Below are 25638 nucleotides of genomic sequence, written 5' to 3' on the forward strand. Positions count from 1 at the left end.
AAATATTAAATTTACCATATCAGAACCTTTTTCATTTTCTGACAGTGATGAGTAACACTATATATAACACTATTGTATCAAATTCAGTTTTTGAACATAAAACCACTTATGTTCTACCAAATGGTATGAGCTTCTCATTCTGCAGACAAATCAGATATTTTGCCCAGGGGAGTGAATTCTGTGTGGACACCTATGGCCAGCAGTTTTAAAATGTTCTATAAAACTGTTGGGAAATGCAAGTGAGGTCATAGTTACTGATTTAGTCTGCACTATGTTCATATTTTCAGTATGCTTCACAAAGATTCTTATCCGATAAGTAACGTTAGTGTAGTAGGTTTAATTTGGTAAAGTTGCTATTCCATCCGCATACAGTATGTGCTTGAGTCCAGTAGGTACTCTGTCTCACAGTGAAGTAATTAGCAGGATTGTGCAGGGCAGGAACTCCTCCTCTTCCTGTAATGGCCATCTCTTTCTCATAATGGATGTTTTTTGAGTGTTGTCTGTTTATTAATCCCTTTTTCTGTAGAAATAGCCAAGGGCTCTCCAGGAGTCACTCACTTGAGATAAATGCGCTGTAAAAGACCCTCCTGCGAATCTGTAGGGGTTGAGAGGAGAGCTGGCTCTTCCAGTGGATAATACATATCAAGCTTTTAAATAGATGTGGCTTGTTCTGAAAATAATGCCAGCCTTACATAATAATTGCCAGAGAGGTACTTGAACACTGAGAAACAGAAACACACCCATTACTTTAGTTTTGCCTGTTAGGCCCAGCAGTAAGTCATTGCGTATATTTTGTAGTGTGTCCATGCATGCTTGCATGCACATGCACGGATCCTAACCTGTGGCTCTCTCTCCGAAGTGCTCCTCTGGCCACTTTGAAAGGAGAAAAATACAGCAGATTGTGGGGTCAGTGCTTCGCTTTAATTTGGTATTGAAAAATATTCAAAGACAATATTCAAAGCACATAATTTGTCAAACATCCGATCACGTAGAAAAACTATTGACAGTGACTATGACATCACCCATTGACTTTCTTTGGGCTTGTGAAAAGCATTATGAAACCACGGAAGTGCAGTTTTCGTCCTGCTGTGTTGCACAAATTGGAGCCTGCAGAGACTGCGCATTAGGGCAAAGGGGACCCTTATATGGGCATGAAGCCTGGGCCAGGTCTGGGTCATCCACTTAGCGCATGAGTTACAGTGATGCTGATTCGTCTGCAAAATATTAAAATATTGTCCAAATAATTTTAGATTATTCAATGGAGAAAAAAACACCTATTGCACCTATAGTTCTTCATATTTCGTCTGTATTGGTACCATTGCCTTACATTGAAACGGGTGGCTGAATTTCTTCGATCAATTACTCAGTTTGGGTATAATAATATGAACCCAGACAAATAATAAAAAAACTAGCCCTTCTGGTCGAACACCGGCTGTGTGGCTAATGCACACACACACACACACACACACACACGCACACAAGCAGTCCTCATTCTGCTGACAGTTGCTGATAGAATGTGCAGAGATTAAAGCTGGCCCTCAAAATGAAAGCCCCTGTTAAAACCCCCTGTTTGTAGCACTGGCGCTTGCTTTTCAGATTTTCAAGCCATCTGTGGTGGGAAACTCATGGACTGTGTTAAATGAAAGATGCAATAGAGCGTAAGAAATTCTATGTGACTGAGAGAAAGCAGGAGATTGTACTTTCTTCCGTTTTGTCCTTCGATTAAATGGAAACAAAGGAAGAGAAAGACTAATTTCCTGTGGATTGATATTGTCTCTCGGCCGTGCTAATTGAAACCTGAATGGGGTCAGCCCTGGAACACTGGTTGCTGTCTGCTGGGGGAAGCCATGGTTTCAAATGTGAAAAAAGTGTCCCTGAATGAGGCACTGACTTGCCCAGCCCTGCCTGGCCCAACCCAGCCCATTTTCACCCAGCCCTGTCATAACCCAACCCCGCTCGGCCCCACCCAGCCCAACCCAAACCAGCCCTGCCTAGCCCTGCCCTGCCTAGCCCAACCCAACCCAACCCAACCTTGCCCAGCCCCACCCAGCCCTGCCCAACCCAACTCTGCCCAGCCCCATCCAGCCCTGCCCAACCCAACCCTGCCCAGCCCCATCCAGCCCTGCCCAACCCAACCCTGCCCAGCCCCACAGCTGCCCACCACCTCCAGCCCCTGCCTGCACCACTGCCCAGCCCACCAGCCCTGCCCTACCCAACCCTGCCCAGCCCATCCTGTTGCCTACCAATGCTTCACTTGTATCTTTGCGCACCCTTTTCTGCTTTAGCTCTTAATCACATTCCTGTGCGTCTCATGCAGCTTTTCAAGTTTAGCTTCGACCTACAATCTATCAAATCAGTCCCAATAAATCTGAGAAAGGGGGTTGCTCTTAAAGTTATTTTTATTAAAGTTATCGTTGAAGTTATTATTATTTATGTTTGGGTGCTGCATATTTCTTACAGATATGTATGATTTTTTTTTCATAATTTCAAAAAATCGCTTATTTAATATATAAGAAACTTAATTCTGTTACTTGTGATTGAACTGGTTATTTGCATAAGTGCCATAATAGCATTACTAGAATGTACAGTATTGTCTTTGTCTACCGGTTAAAGGGATAGTGGTGTTCACGTGTACTCATAGCAGTTATGGTAGTAATCTACGGTACCTGTTGAAAGTTTACCATTGTTCATGTATACCTTTGGAAAGTAACCCTTGTGGATATAGAGACTCTGCTGCTTTCTATGTCCTTGTTGTCTGCGCAGTGGGCTACAGGTCTGCGTGCATCAGGTCACGTTTGGTCTGCATGGTTGAGGTTGTGTTTGTTTTGTTTTTTGTAGGTCAGGTTGTTTGGTGCAGATCAGGTCATGTTTGGTCTGTGTAGACTGGGTTGTTTGGTTAAATCTGTGTGGGTCCGGGCGTGTGGGGTTCAGGCCAGAAAATGAATGGAAGAAGTGTGGCAGAATTCTCAGAACAGCTAGATTATTCTGCCCTCCTGCCCTCAGTTTGGTATGATCTTATAAAAGTGCGCTTTTCAAATTCCTCTGAAGGAATCAGTCTGCTACACCTAGTCTGTTGCTTAGCAACCCTCAGGCACATACCTCACTGTCCAGGTCCTGTAATAGGGAGTCACTGGCGGATGGGGGAGGGACTGTTTGTTTGGGGGGAGTGTGTGATATTAAAACCAGAACTCAGAACGCTCTGTTTCACACCTCTTCCCTGCCACAGTCAGTCATATTGGGCCAGACATTGGGCAGTTGTGATCACAGTCTATGATGGCAGAGGCTCTCTGGGGACAGTTATTGTGGCTTTGTCTATTCTACTGAGACTCGTTACTGAATAACTGAGCTGCTATTTGATTAGCTGCTTATTGAGTAGTGTCCTTATCATGTTTTAACTTAAGGTGGCAGTCTGCGATTCAAGAAGCAACAGCACTGTTCTGCTGTAATGGGAACAAACAGCACAATTGGCTTTATTTCATAAAAAATGTGCTCACCACCTGGAGATCAGTGGGGTTGGTTCTGACAGCCTTATAAAATATTTTAAAATGTAGTTTTTTGTGTGGAATAATATTCAATGCAGTAGAATGCTTAACGTGAGATTGTCTTTCTCGTTTCATTAGATGCAAGGGCCCGGCGCGGAGAGAAACAGACACCATGGACACGTTCGTGGACTCAGCCTGGTACTATTTCAGATACACGGATCCACACAACACACTCAGGTGAAGAGCTCCAGCGCTGCCTGCCCACATGCTTTCTCTCTGTTTCACACACTCTCCACCTGTCTCAGGCACTCATTCTCATCCCCTCTCGTGTTCTCTCCCCTACCCTCCCTCTCCCTCCCTATCTCACACTCTCTCCCACTCCTTGCCTGTTTGTCCCTCTCCTTTTCTCAGTTTTTTTTCTGGGTTTTTCTGTTACTCTCCAGGTCTCTCCCTCCCTCTTTCTTTCTCCTGCTTACTATCTGGTGTGAATTGTTTTTGGGGGATGGGCTTTCACAAGCAGGGCTGATCAACTGGATGAACATTAGATGGAAAACCATTAGACAGGTACACAGAGAGTTTGATGGTGGTAACGACATTTAAGGGAATTTCAGCACCACAGATATTAGAAATGTAATAACACATCTCTCTCTCTCTCTCTCACTCTCTCTCTCTCCCTCCCCCTCTCCCTCTCTCTCGCTCACACACAAACACATACACACACACAAACACACACACACACATATACACAATCTGACTGCTGAGATTACAAACTATTTTCCCTGATAGATGGCGTGATATTTAGAGCATTTGACAAAAGAGATTCATTTGTGAACTTCCCTTACTGAAAAGCAGCTTTAAGAGACAATGCTTTTTAAGGTAGATGGATTATCCTGGAACAGGAAAAGCAATCGGTTTTGTCCCTTGTCTGTGACAAAGGTTATTTTTGGCTGTATTATGGTGGGGGAGGAGGGCAGAATGGACCGAGAGAAGCTTGGTTCAGCAGCTCAGTATTATTCATTATCATTATTACATTATTACCCTGCAGAGCTGATGCCTGTGGCAGGGCTGGTTTGCAGTGCTTCTGACCGTATTTTCGCGCATGTGTTGCCTGTTTTGTTACGAGGGAGCTGGCTGTTTCTCTGGGCGGAGGGAGCCTCCGAGATTTGAACATATGACTGCCCTCACGAAAGCCCACTGCTTTAAAGCTTATCCAGCCAGTACAAGACAGGTGCAAAACTTTGAAGTTAAATTTGTTGTTTATTTCACTGTTTATCCGGGGATCAGTGACTCAAGGTCAGCTGGACTAATAACCCCCCCCCCCCCAACAGTATGTGAGAGAGGTGCTTAATCTGCCAGTGCAAACAGAGTTGTAGATGGCTGAAATTTTCTTCAGTTAGAGGCTAAGATGCAAATATTAAAGTCAGTCAAGGCACAGTGCTTGCTGTGTCCTCAGACTGAAAAGTATACGTGAAACATATATAGTGATATGTGCTTCTCTTATATCTATTTCTCTTACTATTGGAAATTTTTATCATCTTCATAAATTTATAGTATTTTTGTTTTCATTGCAATATTTTACTCAATTTTATTTTACTATGAATTTCAATTTGGTGAACTTGCTGTAAGGGCCGGCCATTACAAAATAGTAGTAAACATATCGGGTTCAATCCTGCTGTCCTTACCTCCGAAGGCACTAAGCAGCATTCATTTTGCCATGGAGGCATTTATTTCTTCATGTATCTATTCAGGATCAATTCCTTTATTCTGATTCGCTGGTTATTGGAACAAAGGATGCTTCTGGTCATGACAGTCTGTGTTTGTTGTCCGTGTTTTAAAAAAAATTATTTTCTAATCCTATCATGCTTCAGGCCATATCCGCTCGCTCCACAGCACAGGCCTTCTGGTAGTTTGTTAATCCTGGAAGTGCTGTAATGCGATAATACTGTACTGTTGTGATACTGTAGTCTTTTATTTTTATTTTTTGCATGGCTGCCCCCTAGTGGTGTACATAAGTAGGGTTTTAGGTAGGAACTAAGAGTCGGGAAGGAGTGCAAGGTTTTCTCATCAGTCCCTGGTTCTTGTTTTTCCCAGGCCCTTTGACCGTGCTCAGGCTGATTTCTGGATGCCTGTGGATGTGTACATTGGCGGGAAGGAACATGCAGTCATGCACCTGTACTATGCTCGCTTCCTCAGCCACTTCTGTCATGACCAGAACCTGGTTTCACACAGGTACAGTACACCTGTACAGTGCTGGGTGCTCAGGTACACCACACCTGTACAGTGGTGCTGGCCCGTGCTTGCTGGATATAGGTACACTAACTATGCACTGATGAACAGTACTGCTAGGATGCAGTACGGTAAATACACCTGTACAGTGGACCATATGGCTCGTGCGACTCAGGATATACAGGTTACCACTAAACACCTGTACAGTGCTGGATGGATATCCCAAAGGTACTCAGCTATAATATGCACTGCTCCTGTCAGTGCAGGTGGTATATAGCTCGAGATAGTAATACACCTGTACAGTGCTTGGTACTCAGGTATAATACGCCTACACAGTGCTGGGTACTCAGGTACAATACACTACAGCTACTCAGTATAATAGGTGCATGCAGGTACTCAGGTATAATAGTCCTGGACAGTGCTGGGTACTCAGGTATAACTACACCTGTTAATCAGTGCTTTGGTACTCAAGGTGTATAATACACCTACACAGTGCTGGGTACTCAGGTATAATACACCCACACAGTGCTGGGTACTCAGGTATAATAGGCCTGGACAGTGCTGGGTACTCAGGTATAATAGCCTGGACGTGCTGGTCCCAGTAATAGCTGTAAGTGCAGGGTACTCAGGTATAATAGGTCTGTGCAGTGCAGGGTACTCAGGTATAATACACCTGTACAGTGCTGGGTACTCAGGTATAATACGCCTACACAGTGCTGGGTACTCAGGTATAATAGGCCTGTACAGTGCTGGGTACTCAGGTATAATACACCTGTACAGTGCTGGGTACTCAGGTATAATAGGCCTGTACAGTGCTGGGTACTCAGGTATAATACACCTGTACAGTGCTGGGTACTCAGGTATAATACGGCCGTACAGTGCTGGGTACTCAGGTATAATACCACCTACTGACAGTGCTGGGTACTCAGCTATACCACACAGTCTGGGTACCAGTGCTGGAGTGGTACTCAGGTATAATAGGCCTGGACAGTGCTGGGTACTCAGGTATAATACGCCTACACAGTGCTGGGTACTCAGGTATAATACACCTACACAGTGCTGGGTACTCAGGTATAATACACCTATGAGTTGTGTGGATGCCTGTTGTGTGTTTTTCTGTGTTAGAACATTTCTGTCCCTCCTCAGGGAGCCGTTCCGGAAGCTGTTGGTCCAGGGTCTGATTAAGGGTCAGACCTTTAGAGTGGCTGAGAGCGGTCAGTATCTGAGGCGAGAGGATATTGATTTTTCAGGTGAGTTGGCAGACTGGGAAAGAGTTGTGTTGGGTTGGCAGTAGGATCTATTTTGTGTTCATAGTGAGGTGTCTATGGAATAAAAATGAGTTAATTAAAAACTTATGTGTGTAATTTCTAAATTATAATTTTGGAAAGTGAGGCTTTTTACCTGTTGTAATGTATGTATTCATCATGCTGACAGTGAGGAGAAAGGATACAGTTGACCACTTCTCCTTTGTGGAGCAGACTGGTTATGGTGCATATAAAGTCAAATATAGCCTCGTAGAAACCACAAAAGAGAGCTTGTTTGGCCTCCCCTCCCTCTTTCCAACTCTCTCTCTAGGGCTTTGGGACTTGATATGGCTTTTGGGTTGCTAGGCAACTCTGTAAATAGCAGCACTGAAGTGGCGGCGTGGCAGTAATCGGAGGGAGCGCTTCAGAAGCCAGCCAATCGCCTGCCAATAGAGTGTTTCCTGACAGGAAAATCGGAGGAAACGCCCACAAATGAACTGCAATTATTTCTGCCTGTTTGAGTAAACAAATGGGACAGATAAAGACAGGACCTCGGAATACCCCTTTTCATAGCTGGATTCCACATTTGAGACAGTTTTCTTAAAATTAAATACGACTAAACTTTCTGAGAACAGGCTTGTAGATAGTGAAAAGGGAGACAATGAGCTAAATAGTGAATTCCTATTTTTTATATTGCATGTTGGTATAGATTTCAAGTGGAGATTATTTTATATGCGGCTGTGAGGTGGGAAGTGGTACTTATTGTGATTACTGAATGGGTTGTGGTTAAAAATAGTTCTGCTGTTGTGTAGTGTGAGTTAGGGGCCAGCAGGTGGAAACAGCAGTGCTTTCAGTCACAGTAACTCATTCTTGACTATTTAGAAAATAAATCGGTTTGCAGGTGCAGATTTTTAAAAATGGCAGTTGAAATAAAACACTGCGAGTAGTCGACCAATCAGAAATTTTCAGCGCTTGCGCCCCACCCCAAAAGTTCCGGTACTTTTGGAAAGTACTACCCCCCGAGCAGGGACTTTTTTGGGGGTAAAATAAAGTCCCCAGAACTTAATTTAGACCCTAGTTCCTGCGGTCGAAACGCACTGAGTTCCTCAAAAGGTTCCTAGTTCCGGGGTAAAGTTCCTGCGGTGGAAACGTGACTTATGTGAAATACCAGGCTTTCTGAGAGGGTTGCAGCCACTTACTGAAGGTCTGTCTGAATATCTGGCTCCCGCCCAAGTCCTTACCAGATCCTGGTTCATTTATCTGGAATGATACATTTACTGATGCTTCCCACATGTGCACACACACACACACACACACACACACACACACACAATGCATGCTTTCTGGACTCTGAAGTGAGATTTTTCTAGGGCCAGAGTAAAGGTCTCTTTGATTTCTAAGCAGGTTGGAGGAAAGATTGCAGGGGGAAGAAAGAGAGAGGGTATGTCACTCCTAGGTAACGATGGGCATGAAATGGGTAAATTACAAAATGAAATGGCCTGACAAAGCCCCCTCTCTTAGAGCTGAGGCCGAGTGAAAAAACTAACTGGAAGTTGAAGAGCGTGGAGTTTAGTATGATGTCCTACCCCTGTGTTTATCCCCACCTGTTCGCATCACTCATTCATCCACGCCCCCTAGGGGAGGAGCCAGTGCAGGCAGGCAGTGGGAAGAAGCTGCAGGTGACCTGGGAAAAGATGAGCAAATCCAAACACAACGGGCTGGATCCGCAGGAGGTGGTACAGCAGTACGGCATTGACACTGTGCGCCTCTACATCTTGTATGCTGCACCCCCTGAACAGTCCATCCTGTGGGACATTAAGAGTGAGTGCCCTTCCAGTTCTCTAACCCTATCCCCACCCCAATCACAGCCCTGGTCCTGAATTTCAACTCCAGCACCACCCCAGCCTGATATTTAAACCATCCCCATTATGTTATGTTGGTGAGATGTAATAGAACCAATGTGTATGATGTCACGCTTCCTTAGTGTGTGATGTAATGTGTCATCTCCATAGCGGATGCACTCCCTGGCGTGCTGCGATGGCAGTCTCGCTTGTGGGGCCTGGTGAGTAAGCTTAGGACGGCACGGCAGACGGGCCCCTCCCTCAACCCCGCCCTGCTCAGCAAGAAGGAGCGGGCAGCAGCCAGGAAGATCTGGGAGTACAAGAACTACACAGTGGCTGAGGTAACACCCTGTCTCTGCCTTCCTGCATTAACCCGCTCCCCTGTATATTACATTACACTAACCTGCTCCCCTGTGCATCACATTACATTAACCTGCTCCCCTGTGCATCACATTACATTAACCTGCTCCCCTATACATCACATTACATGAACCTGCTCCCCTATACATCACATTACACTAACCTGCTCCCCTGTGCATCACATTACATTAACCTGCTCCCCTATACATCACATTACACTAACCTCCTCCCCTATACATCACATTACACTAACCTGCTCCCCTGTGCATCACATTACATTAACCTGCTCCCCTATACATCACATTACATTAACCTGCTCCCCTATACATCACATTACATTAACCTGCTCCCCTATACATCACATTACATTAACCTGCTCCCCTATACATCACATTACATTAACCTGCTCCCCTATACATCACATTACACTAACCTGCTCCCCTGTGCATCACATTACACTAACCTGCTCCCCTATACATCACATTACACTAACCTGCTCCCCTATACATCACATTACATTAACCTGCTCCCCTATACATCACATTACACTAACCTCCTCCCCTATACATCACATTACATTAACCTGCTCCCCTATACATCACATTACCCTAACCTGCTCCCCTGTGCATCGCATTACACTAACCTGCGGCAGTGATGTGGAATTGGTCTTCCAACTCTTTGTATGTCACAGACTTGCCCAGAGTCTGGTACCATGCCATGTCCCTGGTCTGTCTGTAGTGCAGGTTCACTGGATCACAGGGATGCATAGCAGGCTGCTGTGGGCTCCTAGCGAGAGCTCAGTGTTCGTTAGTTGTCTTGTGATCACAGATAAAAGCGAGCGTGTTAGCCTGCCTTGCTGACAGCTGATGGCACTGAGCCTTTGGCTTTGGCAGGTAGATCAGCAGTTGTGTTCAGTCTCCTGAGTATTGGTGCTGGGATTCTAGGCCCGCGGCCCCAGCCTCTATCTGAGGATGCGCGTATCCCAGAAGGCCGTGCTGCAGAATGCTTGTGCGTGCAGGAAGAGCAGTGCAGGGGCTGAGAGGTTGTTGTTTTCTGTCTAGGTGACGGAGCACTTCACGGAGGATTTCCTGCTGAACGCAGCCATCTCCCGGCTCATGGGCCTGACCAACGCCCTCTCTGTGAGTCTGCAGGTGGCGCTGTATGTCTCCAACAATACACTATACACACAGTGGGAAAGAGAGAGAGAGAGGGAGGTAGAAGAAGAAAGAGAGGGGGAGGGATAGAAAACGAAGGAGGGAGAGAGGAATGGGAGGAAAGCTAGATATACAGTACATCATGCAAGATATCACTAGTCTTGTGATATGTATTGGTTTGTGTATTATGTGTGGTATGTGTGCAACCCTATGATACATGTGTGGTGCTTTATGTTGTGTGTGTGTGTGTGTGTAAATGTTGCATCTGTGGTGTTCTATGTTGTATGCAGTATCTGCACAACTCTATGTTGTGTGTGTAGTCTCGTGTTTATGTGTTCTATGCTGTATGTGGTATCTGCACGTTGTATGTATCATGTCGTATGTATAGCGTTGTGGTGTGTTACGTTGTTTGTGTCGTGTTCTCTGTATCATTTTGTATGTGTTGTGTCCAGTGTATCGTGTTGTATTGTATTGTGTTGTATGTGTTGTGTCCAGTGTATCGTGTTGTATTGTATTGTGTTGTATGTGTTGTGTCTAGTGTATCGTGTTGTATTGTGTTATATGTGTTGTGTTCAGTCTATTGTGTTGTATTGTGTTGTATGCTGTGTGTGTGGCTGCATGATGTGAATGAAGAGTTTGTCCTATTATCAGGTTTGTTAATGGGACGTGTCTCCCCCAGAATGCCTCCTCCCGATTGGTGGAGCACAGCGTGGAGTTTGAGGAGGCTCTGTCTGTCCTGTGTGTGATGACTGCACCTCTAGCTCCACACCTGGCCTCTGAGCTCTGGGCAGGTGAGTCACTCCTGCAGGAGTGATGGAGTGTCAGAGAAAGCAAGATGGATAGAAAGAGAAATGGGAGAGGGAGGGACTGAAAGGGAGACATAATGGGGTACCCCGGGGGTAAAGTGGTTTCTGTGCCCTGAAATAGCTTGATTTATGAGTCGTCTGGCAACTCTTCCAGTAACGCTGCTGCAGTGCTGTCCCTATCTGTTTCAGTGTCACAGCACCAGCAGTAAGAACGTCCTCAGTTTCCATCCCTCTATTAGGGTTACATGTGTTTCTTTTACTGCCCTCCCCAGGGGTGAGAAGGACTCTTATTACTGCCACTCTCCCTCTCTACCCGTCCTCTCACACACTTTTTATTCTCACACACTGTCCTCTCTCACACTATTTTTTTCTCACACACTGTCCTCTCACACACTCTTTATTCTCTCCACTCATTCATTTCCTTGTGGTGCTCTGCAGCCAACAGATTTATTATCCCAGTAGTCAACTGATCCCAGCATAACTGGTTATGCTTTATCAATATCAATATAAAGCTCTGATGCAAAAAGGCTAGCGTTAAAGCAAAATAATTCACCTTCCATTCATAAGAACTGGAAATACTATCAAAGTTGGGGTATTCATCAGTACTGTTGCTAAATAATACAATTTAGAATAATACTTCAATATCAAGAATATCTTGAAAGGTGAGATGTAGTGAAATACAAGATGCACTCAAAGCAATATGTGCAGAGGATGAAAAATATATGAGTGCAAAAATAGGTCAGGTGACTCAATCTCCCCATGTGGTTGGTTGGGAGTTCGATCTGGCACTTTCTGCAGTGTGATCCTTTGTGCAGCCCTCTCTGTTTTCCCCCGGTCTGAGCTGAAGAATTAAAGGAGGACAGACTGCTCATTCACCTTCATAAAAAGAAAGACAGACTACATTCCTACACAATTTTACATGTGTAGAGACTGTCCATCTCTCTCAGCATCCCCCAGACAGTGTTGTGTGATTGTTTGTCTGGCCCATGTGTGCAGTATTTGTAAGTGTACATTTTTACAGCCATCAAAATAGAACAGTTAAGAGGCGTTCTGGTAAGGCTAAAATTCAGTTTATTCTGCACCAAACTTGCACAGCGCCAAATGTTGAGACACCCCTATGTTGGCACAAAGTCCCTTCTTGCAGACCACAAAATGAATCTGGCAGAGAAGGCAAATACTTTGTTAGTGCAGGACCACACTAGCAATTTCACTCGTGCTCAGGTGCAATTGCACTCCTGCTGCCACCCAAATAGGGCCCATTATAATCTCCCAGGGTCTGAGGTGAAACCGTCGAACATATCAAGCCAACACACGGAATATGCCCCCCCTCCTAAACTTGTCTTTTGCACACTTGTCTTCATCACAAGCGAACACTCCTGTAGGCTTTTTTGGAGTGTGTATTCAATGTAGAGGCTTCTGTACTCTTTGCCCTGTTATTGAACAAGATACAGCTGCATTTATTGGAGAGGTCAGGGCTCTGGACCAAGGGGGTATGGGTCCAAAACTCCTATTTTATAATGATTTTGAACCCTTTCGTAAACATGTGAAGATAAATCTGTCTAGCAGAAACATTTTTATTGGGGGATACGAAAAGTGTGTGTTTTCAAATGATTCCCTGCTATATAAAGACAACCTGTAAATATAGTATAATATCCACTGAAAATGGCCTGTAAGTGACTTTAGTGGAGACAGTAGGACACGTGTAATACTGTAAAGTTATCTTGGCTTATGTGCGGTTTAGAATTGCAGAAGGTGTGTTTCCAGGATGCAACAGTGTAAAAACTGACTGCTGACCTCACTGAGTAAATAATAATTGGTCTTTTAGATTTGCTTTTAATTAAATGTTGATGGCATGCATTTGCAGAAGACTTCCCCCCGTAATTGCAGATGCTCTATGCTGTTAACGCTTGTAATCGCCATTTGTTGTTACTTTTGGTGTGTACAAAAACAAATTACCACTATCAGAAATGCTCAACTGAGGCACAGCAGGGACAAAAGAAAATTGTAACAATCACAATATTTCTTAACACTGTAGGACATACTGCTCATTTTAAATCACTATGTTCTGGGGGAACATTTCTATTTATTGACGCTTGTCTAATATACTACTCTGAGGACAACATGGGATAAGCATAAGTAAGCTTAAACATTATGCTGTCAATATTCTAATGTGCATGTTAAAGTGATAACTGAATGATTAACTGAGATAATTGCTGAAATTAACTGAGTGATGATTCCACTCGTGCTTAAAATAAAAATCTTGGTGGTGGTGGACTAAATGCATGTGAAATAACCTCATTTTTTTAGATAACACATTGTATTATTGCACACAGGATTTATGCAAACACATGGTCATTGTGCACGGGACACATTCTCTCTTACTCAAGTGGGAGGAACGGAAGTCCATATCCTTCCTGAAGGCCTTGTTGCTAATTTTACGGTGTGAGGAAGAGCTTGCGGCTGTTTTTTGTCGGTAGTTTCCAGCTAGCGTGCTGGTCAGGGGAGGAAATGAGTATGTTTATGTCCCGATCCCAATCAGTACTCATCTTCCTTTAAACACTGTGAATACTACTTGTAGCAGGTAACTAAATGTTTGGCTATCATATTATCAATGGAAACATTGTAAGATTTGTTGTAGAAAAGATGTAATGTGCCTATATGTTCTTAGTTATAAACTGATCTCTGAGTCTGTGAATGTATGTACCAGAAGTGTGTCTTTCCCTCTAGGTGTGTCCCAGGTGAGGAACAGTCTTTGCCCTAGTCGGGAGGGGGACGTCCTGCAGCAACCCTGGCCCAGTGTGGACCCAGAGTACCTACAGGCCCCTGACACTGTAGAGGTCACTGTGCGGGTGAGGGCTTACTGCATGCCCGCTACATATTCAGTTCACAGTTCAGAGGCACTGTGTACACACTAAACCCTCTCACTACACACACTGCTCATTCACTACCCACTCACTGTGCATACTGTTCACAGTCACTGCTCATTCACCACACACTCACTGCATACTGTACACATTCACCACACACTCACTGCATACTGTACACATTCACCACACACTCACTGCATACTGTACACAGTCACTGCTCATTCACCACACACTCACTGCATACTGTACACATTCACCACACACTCACTGCATACTGTACACATTCACCACACACTCACTGCATATTGTACACATTCACCACACACTCACTGCATACTGTACACATTCACCACACACTCACTGCATATTGTACACATTCACCACACACTCACTGCATACTGTACTCATTCACTGATTTCGTATTTTGTGGGTTAATAATGAAGCGTGTGGTTCCTTTATTTTGTATATCAATAATAAGGCATATGGTCTCTCTTTCCTGTAGATCAATAATAAGGCTTGTGGTCTCTGTCCTGTAGATCAATAATAAGTCTTGTTGTCTCTCTGTTCTGTAGATCAATAATAAGGTGTGTGGGACGGTCACTGTTCCCCGGGAGGTTGCCCAGGACACAGAGGGGGTGAAGGAACTGGTCCTGCAGAGCCCGCTCGGCCTGCAGCTCCTTGGTCAGTGCACCATCAGGAAGGCCATCCTGTCACCAAGGACTGCCCTTATTAACTTCTTGGTGGAGGACTGAATTGGCTCAACTGCTGATCATTGGTTGAGCCGACTGTCCATTATGAAGAACACTGACTACAGGAACAGTGCCCAGGAACCTGGATTATTGCATCACGTCCTGTCATTGGCTGTCATGTGGATTCATGGAAAATCGTGTTTTTTTATGCTTTTACAGCTGTGCCTCATAATATTGCCTCCCAGGTCTCTAGGCTAGTCAGATCGAGGTACAAGGGACTGGCTAAACAAAAAAAGACTTGAAAAGACTTGAAAATGTAAAAATGAATTCAGACAGGTGACTGTAAGGCCTAGTCAATGAAGCATAAAATTCCAAAGAAAAAGCAACTGGCAAGCTAGGAACCTACGGAGAATTTACCGTGGTAAGATTTGCACAGCAACCTTCTTATGTACGGATTTGAGAAGGAGCGAGAATACATGCACTGAAAGAAATGGTGTGCTCTGCCATCCATCAGGGCTGAGACAGTGGGGTTAACGTTACGCCAGCGATGGGCTCAACAGGATGACAGTTTCTGGCCTCCCCTCAACCCTGTTCTGCATTGCTGCTGTCTTCCTGCCAGGCTATTTCTGTCTTTTCTGTTTTCCACTGCGGTGCAGAACTGCATTTCTGAGGGCCTTGTTCCTTGTTCCTCAGTGAGGCCCCTGACAACTTCCCACCCACCCACCGTCACACACCCTTTCACTCTTTGCCCTGCTAGCTGAGAGTTACAGAATACTTCGCTGTTTGTTGGATTTTAGGGCAGAATCAAATTCTTTCTTCCTTATGTAACTGATTAAAACAGACTCACTTCACACCTTTAGCTTCAGCACAGCCAAGACTGCAGCAGCCCACTGCCTGAATGAATCAGACCGGCCTTATTTGCAGCAGTCATGCAGAGAACGTGGGGCTGCACTTGGACATTGAGCTGTTGTGTAACAGGGTGGGGCCGAATGGGGCCTGGTGGCTGGTGGCCTTCTAGAACGCCTTTGTGTTCTGCATGAATTCCAGACCTTGTCAGCAGTTCTTTTGGGACCTGGTCGAGGCCTGCACTATAGGCCAGTTTGCCACTTTTCTTCTGCAGAGCTACAGCCAGACTGGCTTTGTTCGTATTAGTTCATCTTTATCTGCTGCTAGTTGACTCATGTCAGTTCAGTAAGGTCACTGGTGCTGGTACATTTACGTATTTGCTGGGATTGAACTCTCAAACCACATAATTGTGTATACTAGTGTCATTACTAAAAAGTTTTATAAGAAGGAGGGGAAAAGGATTTACCTCACATTTTGAAATCCAACAAATGAAGTCCAGGCACTTCTGAAGTTGTATGAGTCCGAAGACATGGATTCCTTTAGTGTGTGGTTGTGCTACAGCTGCGGTTGTGGGCGAGGCCGTGGAAAAACCGTTCTGCTGTAACAGGTCAGCTGCCTCTTCAGCCACCTAATGCCAGCCTGGTCCTAGTGTTGCAGGTTAAAGTGAGTGTGCTGCTCTTCTGTTGAGATCCACAGCCAATAATTCAGAAGTGATTGAGTTGCAAAGATCAAGAATATAAATGAAATACCATGTCTGCCTGTAATGTCTGCCATCACCAACACAGCTGTCAAGTGCGAGAATCATTCATTTGAACGTTTTGCAAGTAAAAAATTCTGGTAAAAAGCCTGTGATTTTTGTTGGTCTTTGTGTGTCTTTTCATGCTCACCCAGAAGTACACATTGAGCCCTGGGGCCTGCTTTGTATACAGTGTAATACTGTTCACTCCATACTAACAAGTTCACATTATGTATGTAAACAATTCTCTTTCAATCGACTTTTTTCAGGCTTAATAGTGTTATGTGTTACATAAGAGGGTGAGTGTCAGAAGAAAAGCTGACAAAATAAACTAGAATGTACCGCTTACATCAGTATTCAGGTCAGTAAGTCAGTACTTGGTGGAATCACCTGTCAGGAGATACAAGCATGAGTGTTTTTAGCCTGGTTTCTGATTAATGTTCTTCCTTGTAAACTACTTTGTGACTTTGGTTGTTGGTTTAAGTGATTTTCCTACTGATGGGTCAGTTTTGCTCTTTGGATTTACATGTGTGGCTGACTCAAATACTGTTACCAAATATACTTAGGTAACATATGGAATTGCTAATCAGAAAATACACTTCTGTGTGTTTGTGTGATCAGTTATGAGAATGTACATGTATTGCTCCTGGATTTTTAAGAGGGGGTATGCAGGTGTTACAAGTACCTGTGTGTATTTGTTACATTTGACTGTATGCGTTGTCTGTGATGGCCTCTGGTGGAGACCTTGAAAATAATTTCTGAGGTATGAATACCTGCATTGATGGGCTGGCTCCCTAGGAATGGATATACAATCTTAATGACTATCTCACATGCTGTGACTCACATATCTGGTCTGTGAAATGTATCCCCACACGGTGCTTATTGTGGCTTCAGACTGCTGGGCTCTATGAGTCATGGAGTTAACTTTCTGGGTGATTTTAATAGACAAAGGATAATAGAAAATATCTGTAATGTTTCAGCACCTACGTGGCTTGCAGTTGGCTCATACTCAGAAGGGGAACTGTTTGTTTGATGTGGAAATTTTACCACCATCATTGAAAACACAAAGAGTGCAGGACAGATGTTACACCACCTACAATGAGTATGAAGAATGAGTATGAGAATGCACTCAAGTACAAACAGTTTATTTTACATAAACTGTTTGTACTTGTGTAAAAGGCCTGAAAAGGCCTGTTCATGAAAGTATGATCTTTTTTTTTAACCTTTCCTAGGGACAAAACTGAAATACCAAACAATACATGGTTTAGGATTTGCTCTTTTAAAATGAGTCTTAACTGTACTTAGACTGTTCAGTTCATTCACAACTGTATTGCCTATCTCTATTGTTTTCAAACTCTAAAATTATGTATAACAAAGTAATAATAATAATAATAATAATAATAATATCTTTCCAGGAAAGAAAAACAGAAACATGATGTGTTTCATTCCCAAGATTTTTTCAGCTGGACCTTTGACTGACAGTATTTAATCAAGTGAACAATAATATGTGAGAGTACAAGCACAGGGTAGGATCATTTTGCACAAAGACATATAGAAGCCAGGAATTTGGAGAACAGAGCCAAGGCAACAAGGGTACCCATCTCACTGTAGATAGCATCCCAGCTTGCTTTGCACTAGTTGGTCACAGTCATGACTCTGAATGTGTTTTTAATTGAATGGCTAATGGGTGGCAGCAGAGGGCATTGGACCCTCTCTGACAATGTGACAACTCTAATCTCCAGTACCTCGCTCTGAGAGTACTGGGCAGGTGAGGCTTGAGAGGTTTGATAACGGAGTTATATTAACCATTGGGAATGTGTTTGGCATCTAGTGCTGAAATGAGATGCAGTTGCAAGCACTACGAGTAGGACTTCTCTGTTTAGTATATACCCTTGTGGGTGGGGGGGTTCATTTTCAGTGAACAGTTGTATTAGGCCATCCTGTTGTATTTTGCACAGGAGCTATGAGAAAACAAAATGGCTGAGATGCTCCCATAAACCAAGGTTTGCATTGATAGAGTGCGAGTCCTGCCAATGGCGCCGCCAGGGAGTTGCCTCAAGGATGTGCTTCTCGCGTAGATGAGCGTTTGCTGTTGCAGGTTTGCTTGACGGGCCTTCACGCCTCACCGAAAATCAATAATCTCATTAGTCTGGAATTTGTTGACAATTTACTTGTTCTGTTTCTCTCTGCTTGTCAGCAATTGGCATAATTTGTTCCACACCCTAGACACATGTCACATCACATCACAGAATAACCCGCACAGGAAAATCTTTGTTACGCGTGACTGATTTAGGTACAACTATATTTTTTGTTTATATACTGTGTAAAATAACAAATGATACAATGCGGGCGTTGTGCTCTGTGCTTTGGTCAACAACATGAAAATGTTGGCAGAGTAAATTTTAGAGTATCACTGATTACCGTTACCCATTCCTTTTGCGTACAGTATTTTGATACTGGCCTAAGTCACTGGTCTGACAGTTCTGACATGTTACTTCCGGTGCGCCATAAAATGGCTGCACTGACAAGAGCTCCGAGTCAACTCAGCAAACTTGCATGGATTTACTCTTATTGCTGAGCTGACCTGTTTTCTTGTCCAACACATTTCATTGTACCGTTGACCCTGTGTTAACCTACATATGACTAATAAAACTGAACTGAACTGAACTGAACTCATGGAGACAGAATTTTGAAACTTTCCTCCTGTACTCTCTCATCTGATAACATAGCAGTAATCACTAGCTCTGTTCCTGGTTGCAATGGTGCAATTTCTCTCCCACCTCCTCTATTGTGTTGGGCTTGTGATGGGTCGAATTTGTGGTGGTGTACTTTATGCCAATAGATTTTATTATGCTATGGTTTATGAAAATAGTTTGTGTGGGCATACTTTTTTGTGGTGGTGTACTTCTTGTGGGATTTTATGGTAATAGATTTTATGGTTCATACAAATTGTTTGCAGTGGGTAACACTTCATCTGGGTAGTTTATGGTGGTGTACTTTATGTGGGTAGTTTATGGCACTGTAGTTTACAGTATGAGGGTAGTTTGTGGTGGTGTACTTTATGTGGGTAGTTTATGGCACTGTAGTTTACAGTATGTGGGTAGTTTGTGGCGCTGTAGTTTATGTGGGTAGTTTGTGGTGGTGCACTTTATGTGGGTAGTTTATGGCACTGTAGTTTACAGTATGTGGGTAGTTTGTGGCGCTGTAGTTTATGTGGGTAGTTTGTGGTGGTGAACTTCATCTGGGTAATTTGTTGTAGTGTACTTTTTGTGGGTAGTTTGTGATGGCGTTCTTCATGTGAGTAGATTGTGGTGGTGAACTTCATGTGGGTAGAGTTTGTGGTGGTGTACTTAATGTGGGTAGTATTTGTGGTGATCTACTTCATGTTGGTACATACATCATTCACTCAGCTAGTGAGTGAATGGTGTATGTACCCACATGAAATAGTTCAGCTAGTCTCCATTACGCACTTGCTGATGCACTTAGACCTTGTGATTTGTAGTTTTGCTGCACACTGTTGATGCTTCTGCATCTGATCCCTCAGTGAAAACCATTCCTCTTGGCTGAGAGCACATCTACCCTCCTGGCTGACCATCAGTCCAAAGAGGACCTGGACTGTCACTGGAGAGGACTAGTTCTGCATATGCTGTTGAATCTGAATACATATGGTGACCATTAGGGAAGGGTAAGCACTCAGGTTCCAATTTCATGGAGGTCAAATTAAGGGAAGCAGTGAGGTGTGAAGCCAAAGCATCTAATATTCCTGTCTTGGTTCTGTAAGCTCTACAGAACAGCTGTGCCATTTACCAAGCCCGGCTAAATGACGGAACAGTCCACCAGAGAATAATAATGAATTACAGATTGAATAAGGGCACTGAGAATATGCAACAGGACAGAAAACAAATGCCTTGTCTCGTGTGTTTTACAGTATCTGAGCTAAAGTGGATAACTTCAGTTTTTATATATATATTTTTGACAAATATTACCCCCTCCCCCTCACTGTTTAACAGTTCTAGCTTCTGACAAGTCAATACTGTGTAGGAAAGACATCATCAGCTGCCAGTCACTTGTGTTTTTGATCGCCAACTGTTTCCATGACAATCAAAATTATGGTAATTCCCTGCAAGTCTGTGCTGTTTTGGCACACTAACCTAATGCCTGTGGTATCTCATATTGACATGGTATTTTATGGAGCATGTTCAAAGGTCCACTGCTTCCTGATAGAAAAGGAGCATGGTCGGTAAACAGGATCCCTGGGTACGTTGTACTGTCACTCCATTTCACAATTGCTCTGTTACTGAAACAGCTGTCATTACACAGGACAGAGTTGCGCAATTTGATTGTCACAGGTTTCCTCGTCGACTGGATTACACATTTGGGTTGTATTGTTCCTCAGTAACTAGCGTACACTTAAAGCAAGTCACCTTGACCAAAATACCTCCTTTGTAGAACCCAGTTACAGCACACAACATTTTCATAACATTTCTCTGTGGTTGTACTGTATCAATTCAGTGTGTATGAGATGGTTTGCTAGTTTGAATAGTAAACAAACACCAATGTTTTCATGTTGATGTTTTACTTCACATAAGATATGCATCTGGTCATAATGTTGTGAATGGCAATGCCAATAAATATGCCCTGGTGTGTATCAGGACCCCACTCCCCAATCTACTAGGACACAATAAAGCCAGAGGCCTGGCCTCCAAACAGGAGATCTGTCAGAATCTATTTATTGTCTACAGCATTCAGGAAACCATGACATCACCTTGTGTGGGTTGGGGGGGCTTTGACCCATAAGGATCTTATCACTGCTTTAGGAGAGCTTGTTTAACCCCAAGAGGAGTGGCTGATTCTGGTGCTGTTATTGGTAAATCCATACACTGCATTTTGAAGTCAGGAAGACTGGCAGCTTTCTTGAGAACAATAGCAGGTATTTATGGAAGAGGTCGATAAGTCTTCAGAAGCATGTGTCTGTCCTGGATTGGGGTGCTGACTGTAGGCCCTGCAATGTGTTTAATATTACAGAGCTTCAGGGTGTTATCACAGCAGGGCATTCTGGCATCTGGCTTGCTACTCAGTTCCTATTACGCTCCTTAGTTTGCTGAATTTGATCATTCCTTTGGAGACAGTTTCCCAAAGTTCCTATGCATATGTCTTGATATGAGCATACAGCCTGTGACATAGTACACACTAGCTTCAAAGACTGAGAGGATGGCTTGCCCTGACCTTTGCATACCTCCATCTTTTTTAATTTGACCAGAATATTATCCAGAGGGGTGAACTGGATGATCTTAGGGTCAAAGCAGATATCTTGGCAGCAATTTTCATACAAGCAATACTTGCCATTTAAACAATACATCTACTGCTAGCTGGTTTTTCATGTTATTGGTTAGACAGTATTTTGAAAATAGTAAAACAGAATAAGTATCAGTGAGTTGAATTTATGAAATAAAATTTCTTTCTTTGAACTGACGTCAATAATGATGTTCGCTTGTCAGATGCTCCATGTCATTCTGTGAAAAGCCTTAATTTATTGTACTGCAAAGTCAGTCTATTTTAATTTGAAAGTGTTTCACTCTAATACACCACGTACAACAAAAGTTTGTACATCCTGATCTTAAAATCAAAAACTGTCAGATTTTTTTTTTTTTTAAAAGAGTCTTCAGTCAAACAAATCAATGACAGTAGAACTATGGGGGGCAAGCACAGGCTGCTAAGCACCCTTTGTAGTTGCAATGCTAATGCTTTGTTTTTTGTTGCTGCTGTATACAGGACTACACGAGTGACTTAATGAACAATGTACTAAATTATTTTTCCGTTTGGACAGAGGGTCATGCAGTACTTGTCTTGCAGTCGCTGTAGCTAATAAGTAGTAGTAATAGTAGTAGTGGAACCTAACTAAAGTAAATAAAACAGCACGACCAACTCTAAACGAACTTTAAGGAATAACGGGATATGCAGGTCGGTGACAGCATGATTATTTTTTTCTTTTTATAAAACAGAAGCGTCCTTCTTGTTGTCCAGTCTCGTTAAACAAGTAGCTAGTTCAGATGAGCCTACACGACACTGAATGGTTCCTTAACATTCGCAAAGACGCCCTTCTGTTCCTTTATGTAGAAATCCAGCGCCTGGGTGTGCTCAGTCTGCTCAACGGTTTTCGATCTTTCTGAATTGTTTCTGAAGTATTTCCCTACCGTGTGTGTTTCCACGGTCTACTGGGCATAATTATTTTTGGTTTAATCAAATTACGCACCATGCGTTGGAATAATGGGCTTGGGTTCACATTTTCTGCGATTCTATATGGAGAATGTCATTGGATTGCTACTAAGTAAAAAAAAAAAAAAAAAGTTGCGAGTTTGGGGCTTCCGCATTCAGCGCCATAGCTGAGGTCTGGGAAAGGGGGCAAGCCAGAATCTCCCTTCATAACGAGACAGCATCTTGTTCAGAGCGGAGTTGGAGTAGGACACAGAAGACTAAATCTAATAAATTTTAGATTGTGGAGAACTGGACGCCGTGTATTGGATCTGCATCCAAATCATCAATGACTCCGAAAGGATTACTCCCTTAAGATTTACCGCGGGTAAAATCAAAACACTCGACTGATTTTAAAGAGATCTTCAAGAGCGCGAGATTTCCTGAATCCGACTTTCCTGTAGGTTCGTTTATATTATTGCGTTTAAAAAGCAGCGGTTTTCTGCCTTTGTTGATATATTTAAAATCGTAACTTTATTGTATGTGTTATTTATTGTATCGTGATGACTTTCTAGGCGAGCGTTTCTTTTAGAATGAAATGCCTATTTAAATGCCTTGCCTTTAATTTTGTCAGTTACAGAACTTTTCCAGACTTTTCATTAGGCTACTTAAAAATCTGATATTTGAATAGACTAGTAATTACTGCCTATTTAAATAGACTATTAATTAGTGTTTTAAAGTTTAGCATTTGTTCTTTTGTGATACTAAGTAGGCTCTACCCTATTAATTGCAAACTAAACAATTAAGATTAGTCAGTCAAGATCAGATTTTTAATATTTAAAAAATGGATAAATACGACGATTTGGGACTGGAGGCGAGTAAATTTATTGAAGATCTCAATATGTACGAGGCATCCAAGGACGGGTTGTTCAGAATGAAAAGAGACGCCAGCAATAATCCGGATTTTGAAGAAACCAGGAGAGTGTTTGCATCTAAAATGACGAAAATCCATATGCAAAAACAACAAGAGGAAATGGCAAGAAACAGTTTGGCAGCAAGGGTGAACGGAGGTTACGGTGGTCACGGCAGAGCTCCAGACGGCACGTGTTACACCAAAGACAGGCCGCCGATCAACAACTACAGACAAATGAGTGAAGCAGCGGCCAAACCTCCAATACTGTCTGGCCCCACATCAAGCCCTGTCAGCGCGAATCAGTACATCGCTTACGATGGACAAAAACAGCATCGAGCAGCCCCGCACGAAGTTCCTGGTAGCAGAGGATACAGCTACGGCAACAGTTACGATAACAAGGAGGGATTGGAGCTGCACTCTTACCAAGCCTCATCGCCCATAAGCCCAGGCGCTTCTCATTACAGTGCACTGTCACTGCCGACGCACGGCAGCCTCCCATCCAGCCCAGCAGCAGGATGGAGTCTCTCTCGGAGTGGCCACCCCGTTCAGGGAGCTCCAAACTCTGGTGGGGCCATGGCATTCGACCTTCCACCAGCCCAGCAGCAGCAGCACCATCATCAGCAGCAGCAGGCTTCGCCTGTGTGCCAGAAGCCTGCCTTTCTCTCCAGTACTTCAACGGCCCCTACACTGCTGTCCCCAGGTGCCTCCGGGGCCCCCCAGACCCCGGTGGCAACACCTCCAGCCCGCCAGCCACCACCCTCGTTGTCCCTGGAGCCCATGCTGAATGTTCCCTCTCAACCTGCTGCGGGTGCTGCGCCCTCAGACCGGGTTAGAGGCAAGGGTGGGGACCCCACTGCTGACCTGTACCACCAGCAGGCCTCCGCAATCCCTTACGCTGCTCCACACCCTCATCCCCTCGGAGAAGGGGCTAGCAAAGAGAATGGGGTGTCCCTCATTCCCTTTGTGACGGCCCAGCCATTACCTGGGCAGCCCCCAGTATCCTCTCCTCCACCCCAGCCTGCCACTGTTGGGACAGAGGGCCATGCCTCTGCCTCTGGCTTTAGCACACCCTCCATGAGCTGTGCTCAGGCTCAAGATCCTAGCAGCCTGGTGGCCACAGTCCTGCCTGCCCCTCAGGATCCAGGCAGCCAACCACCCTCCTCTCCACAGGCGTGTGCCAGTGAACTTCCCTTACAGGAAGCCCAAAGCCCCCCCAGAGCGCTCAAACTGCCCTGCCAGACACTCCTTATACAGCCCGAGTCAGGGCCAACAGCAGCTGAAATAAAATTAGAAGCGCTCACAAAGCGTCTGGAAAAGGAGATGGATGCCCAGCCAAAGGCCGACTACTTTGGTAAGGACCTGTTTCACCCTATGGGTCTTTGGTCTGTCTGAGTCTGTGCTTTTGTATGCTCCGCTGTCATCTTTAAAAATGGTTCCTGAAATTAGAACCAGTCGAACTTTAGCCTGGCCTTTGCTGATTGCGTCCAGGGCTGTTTGTTCAACCCTGCCAGAATGTCCTCTCTGGATCAAGTGACACACACTGCCATGTGCGTTTGAGTGTATACGTGTCTGCGGCCTGTGGTCCCTGTTCATTTTACTGATCAGGTCTGTGTAAGATTGTCAGACTTAAGTATTATTATTTTGTTACCAACATAAACTCTTGCATTCTTTCTACCCAAGGACATCTGTATGGTATGGGAATTATAATTCTAAGATGTGGTTGAAGGCTGTGATTGGTGAATTACTGATTCATTTACTTTCAGGAGTAATAGAACTTGTCAGTTATATGGAAATTGTATTAACAACAAAGCTACGAGGAGCATATTTATTCCCCAGCTTCAAGACCTGTCTGTATTCAATCATTCTAAGGCAGGTTTTGATATATTTGCCTTTTAAAAATTTACTGTGGGCTGACCTCTGTTTCCTCCTCCTCCACTGGTAAACTGAACCGCAGTAGTGTTGTGTCAATAATGATTCCAGTGAATAGTATTTTTTAGTTTCACACAGAACGTGCACAGACTGACGGGCAGTTTGAGATGATTTATCCATTGTGATTCATATAACAAGGAGACATTTTGGTATTCGATTTCTAGCAGAATACGTATGGAAACGTATGGTTTTTTCGCCATGTAGGCCTATATCATTGAACTTTATGTTCGTTTTTAATGCTTTCCCCCCTTTTTTATACCAAATTTGGAATGCCCAGTAGTAGCCTATATTTTAAAGCTCACTGCCATAACCCTTCCACTATGAATTCAGGAGAGCACAGACCAGCATATGCT

At 43.8% G+C, this 25638-nt stretch overlaps 2 protein-coding genes across 6 annotated transcripts in view; both read left to right on the forward strand.

Annotated features, from left to right (window-relative positions):
- Positions 1 to 16361, forward strand: part of lars2 (leucyl-tRNA synthetase 2, mitochondrial) — a 40964-nt gene extending 24603 nt beyond the window's left edge. For all 3 annotated transcript variants that reach the window (XM_064343964.1, XM_064343981.1, XM_064343972.1), the window contains exons 13-21: positions 3621 to 3719; positions 5574 to 5711; positions 6855 to 6958; positions 8591 to 8773; positions 8965 to 9134; positions 10215 to 10292; positions 10987 to 11098; positions 13841 to 13962; positions 14553 to 16361. In XM_064343964.1, coding sequence (XP_064200034.1) covers positions 3621 to 3719; positions 5574 to 5711; positions 6855 to 6958; positions 8591 to 8773; positions 8965 to 9134; positions 10215 to 10292; positions 10987 to 11098; positions 13841 to 13962; positions 14553 to 14732 — 1186 coding nt within the window. In that variant the 3' untranslated portion in view covers positions 14733 to 16361. The remainder of the gene's footprint in view (positions 1 to 3620; positions 3720 to 5573; positions 5712 to 6854; positions 6959 to 8590; positions 8774 to 8964; positions 9135 to 10214; positions 10293 to 10986; positions 11099 to 13840; positions 13963 to 14552) is intronic.
- A 5660-nt stretch (positions 16362 to 22021) lies between these two features.
- The window catches only part of limd1a (LIM domains containing 1a), a 28982-nt gene continuing 25365 nt past the window's right edge, over positions 22022 to 25638 (forward strand). Inside the window, exons 1-2 of one of the 3 annotated variants that reach the window (XM_064344002.1) lie at positions 22029 to 22907; positions 23256 to 24707. In XM_064344002.1, the coding sequence (XP_064200072.1) occupies positions 23288 to 24707 (1420 nt within the window). In that variant the 5' untranslated portion in view covers positions 22029 to 22907; positions 23256 to 23287. Of the gene's footprint in view, positions 24708 to 25638 lie in introns of all 3 variants that reach the window. The other 2 variants (XM_064343992.1, XR_010331292.1) reach the window with 2 other exon arrangements.

This window comes from Anguilla rostrata, chromosome 1 (assembly GCF_018555375.3).
Source record: "Anguilla rostrata isolate EN2019 chromosome 1, ASM1855537v3, whole genome shotgun sequence".
Classification (NCBI taxonomy): domain Eukaryota; kingdom Metazoa; phylum Chordata; class Actinopteri; order Anguilliformes; family Anguillidae; genus Anguilla; species Anguilla rostrata.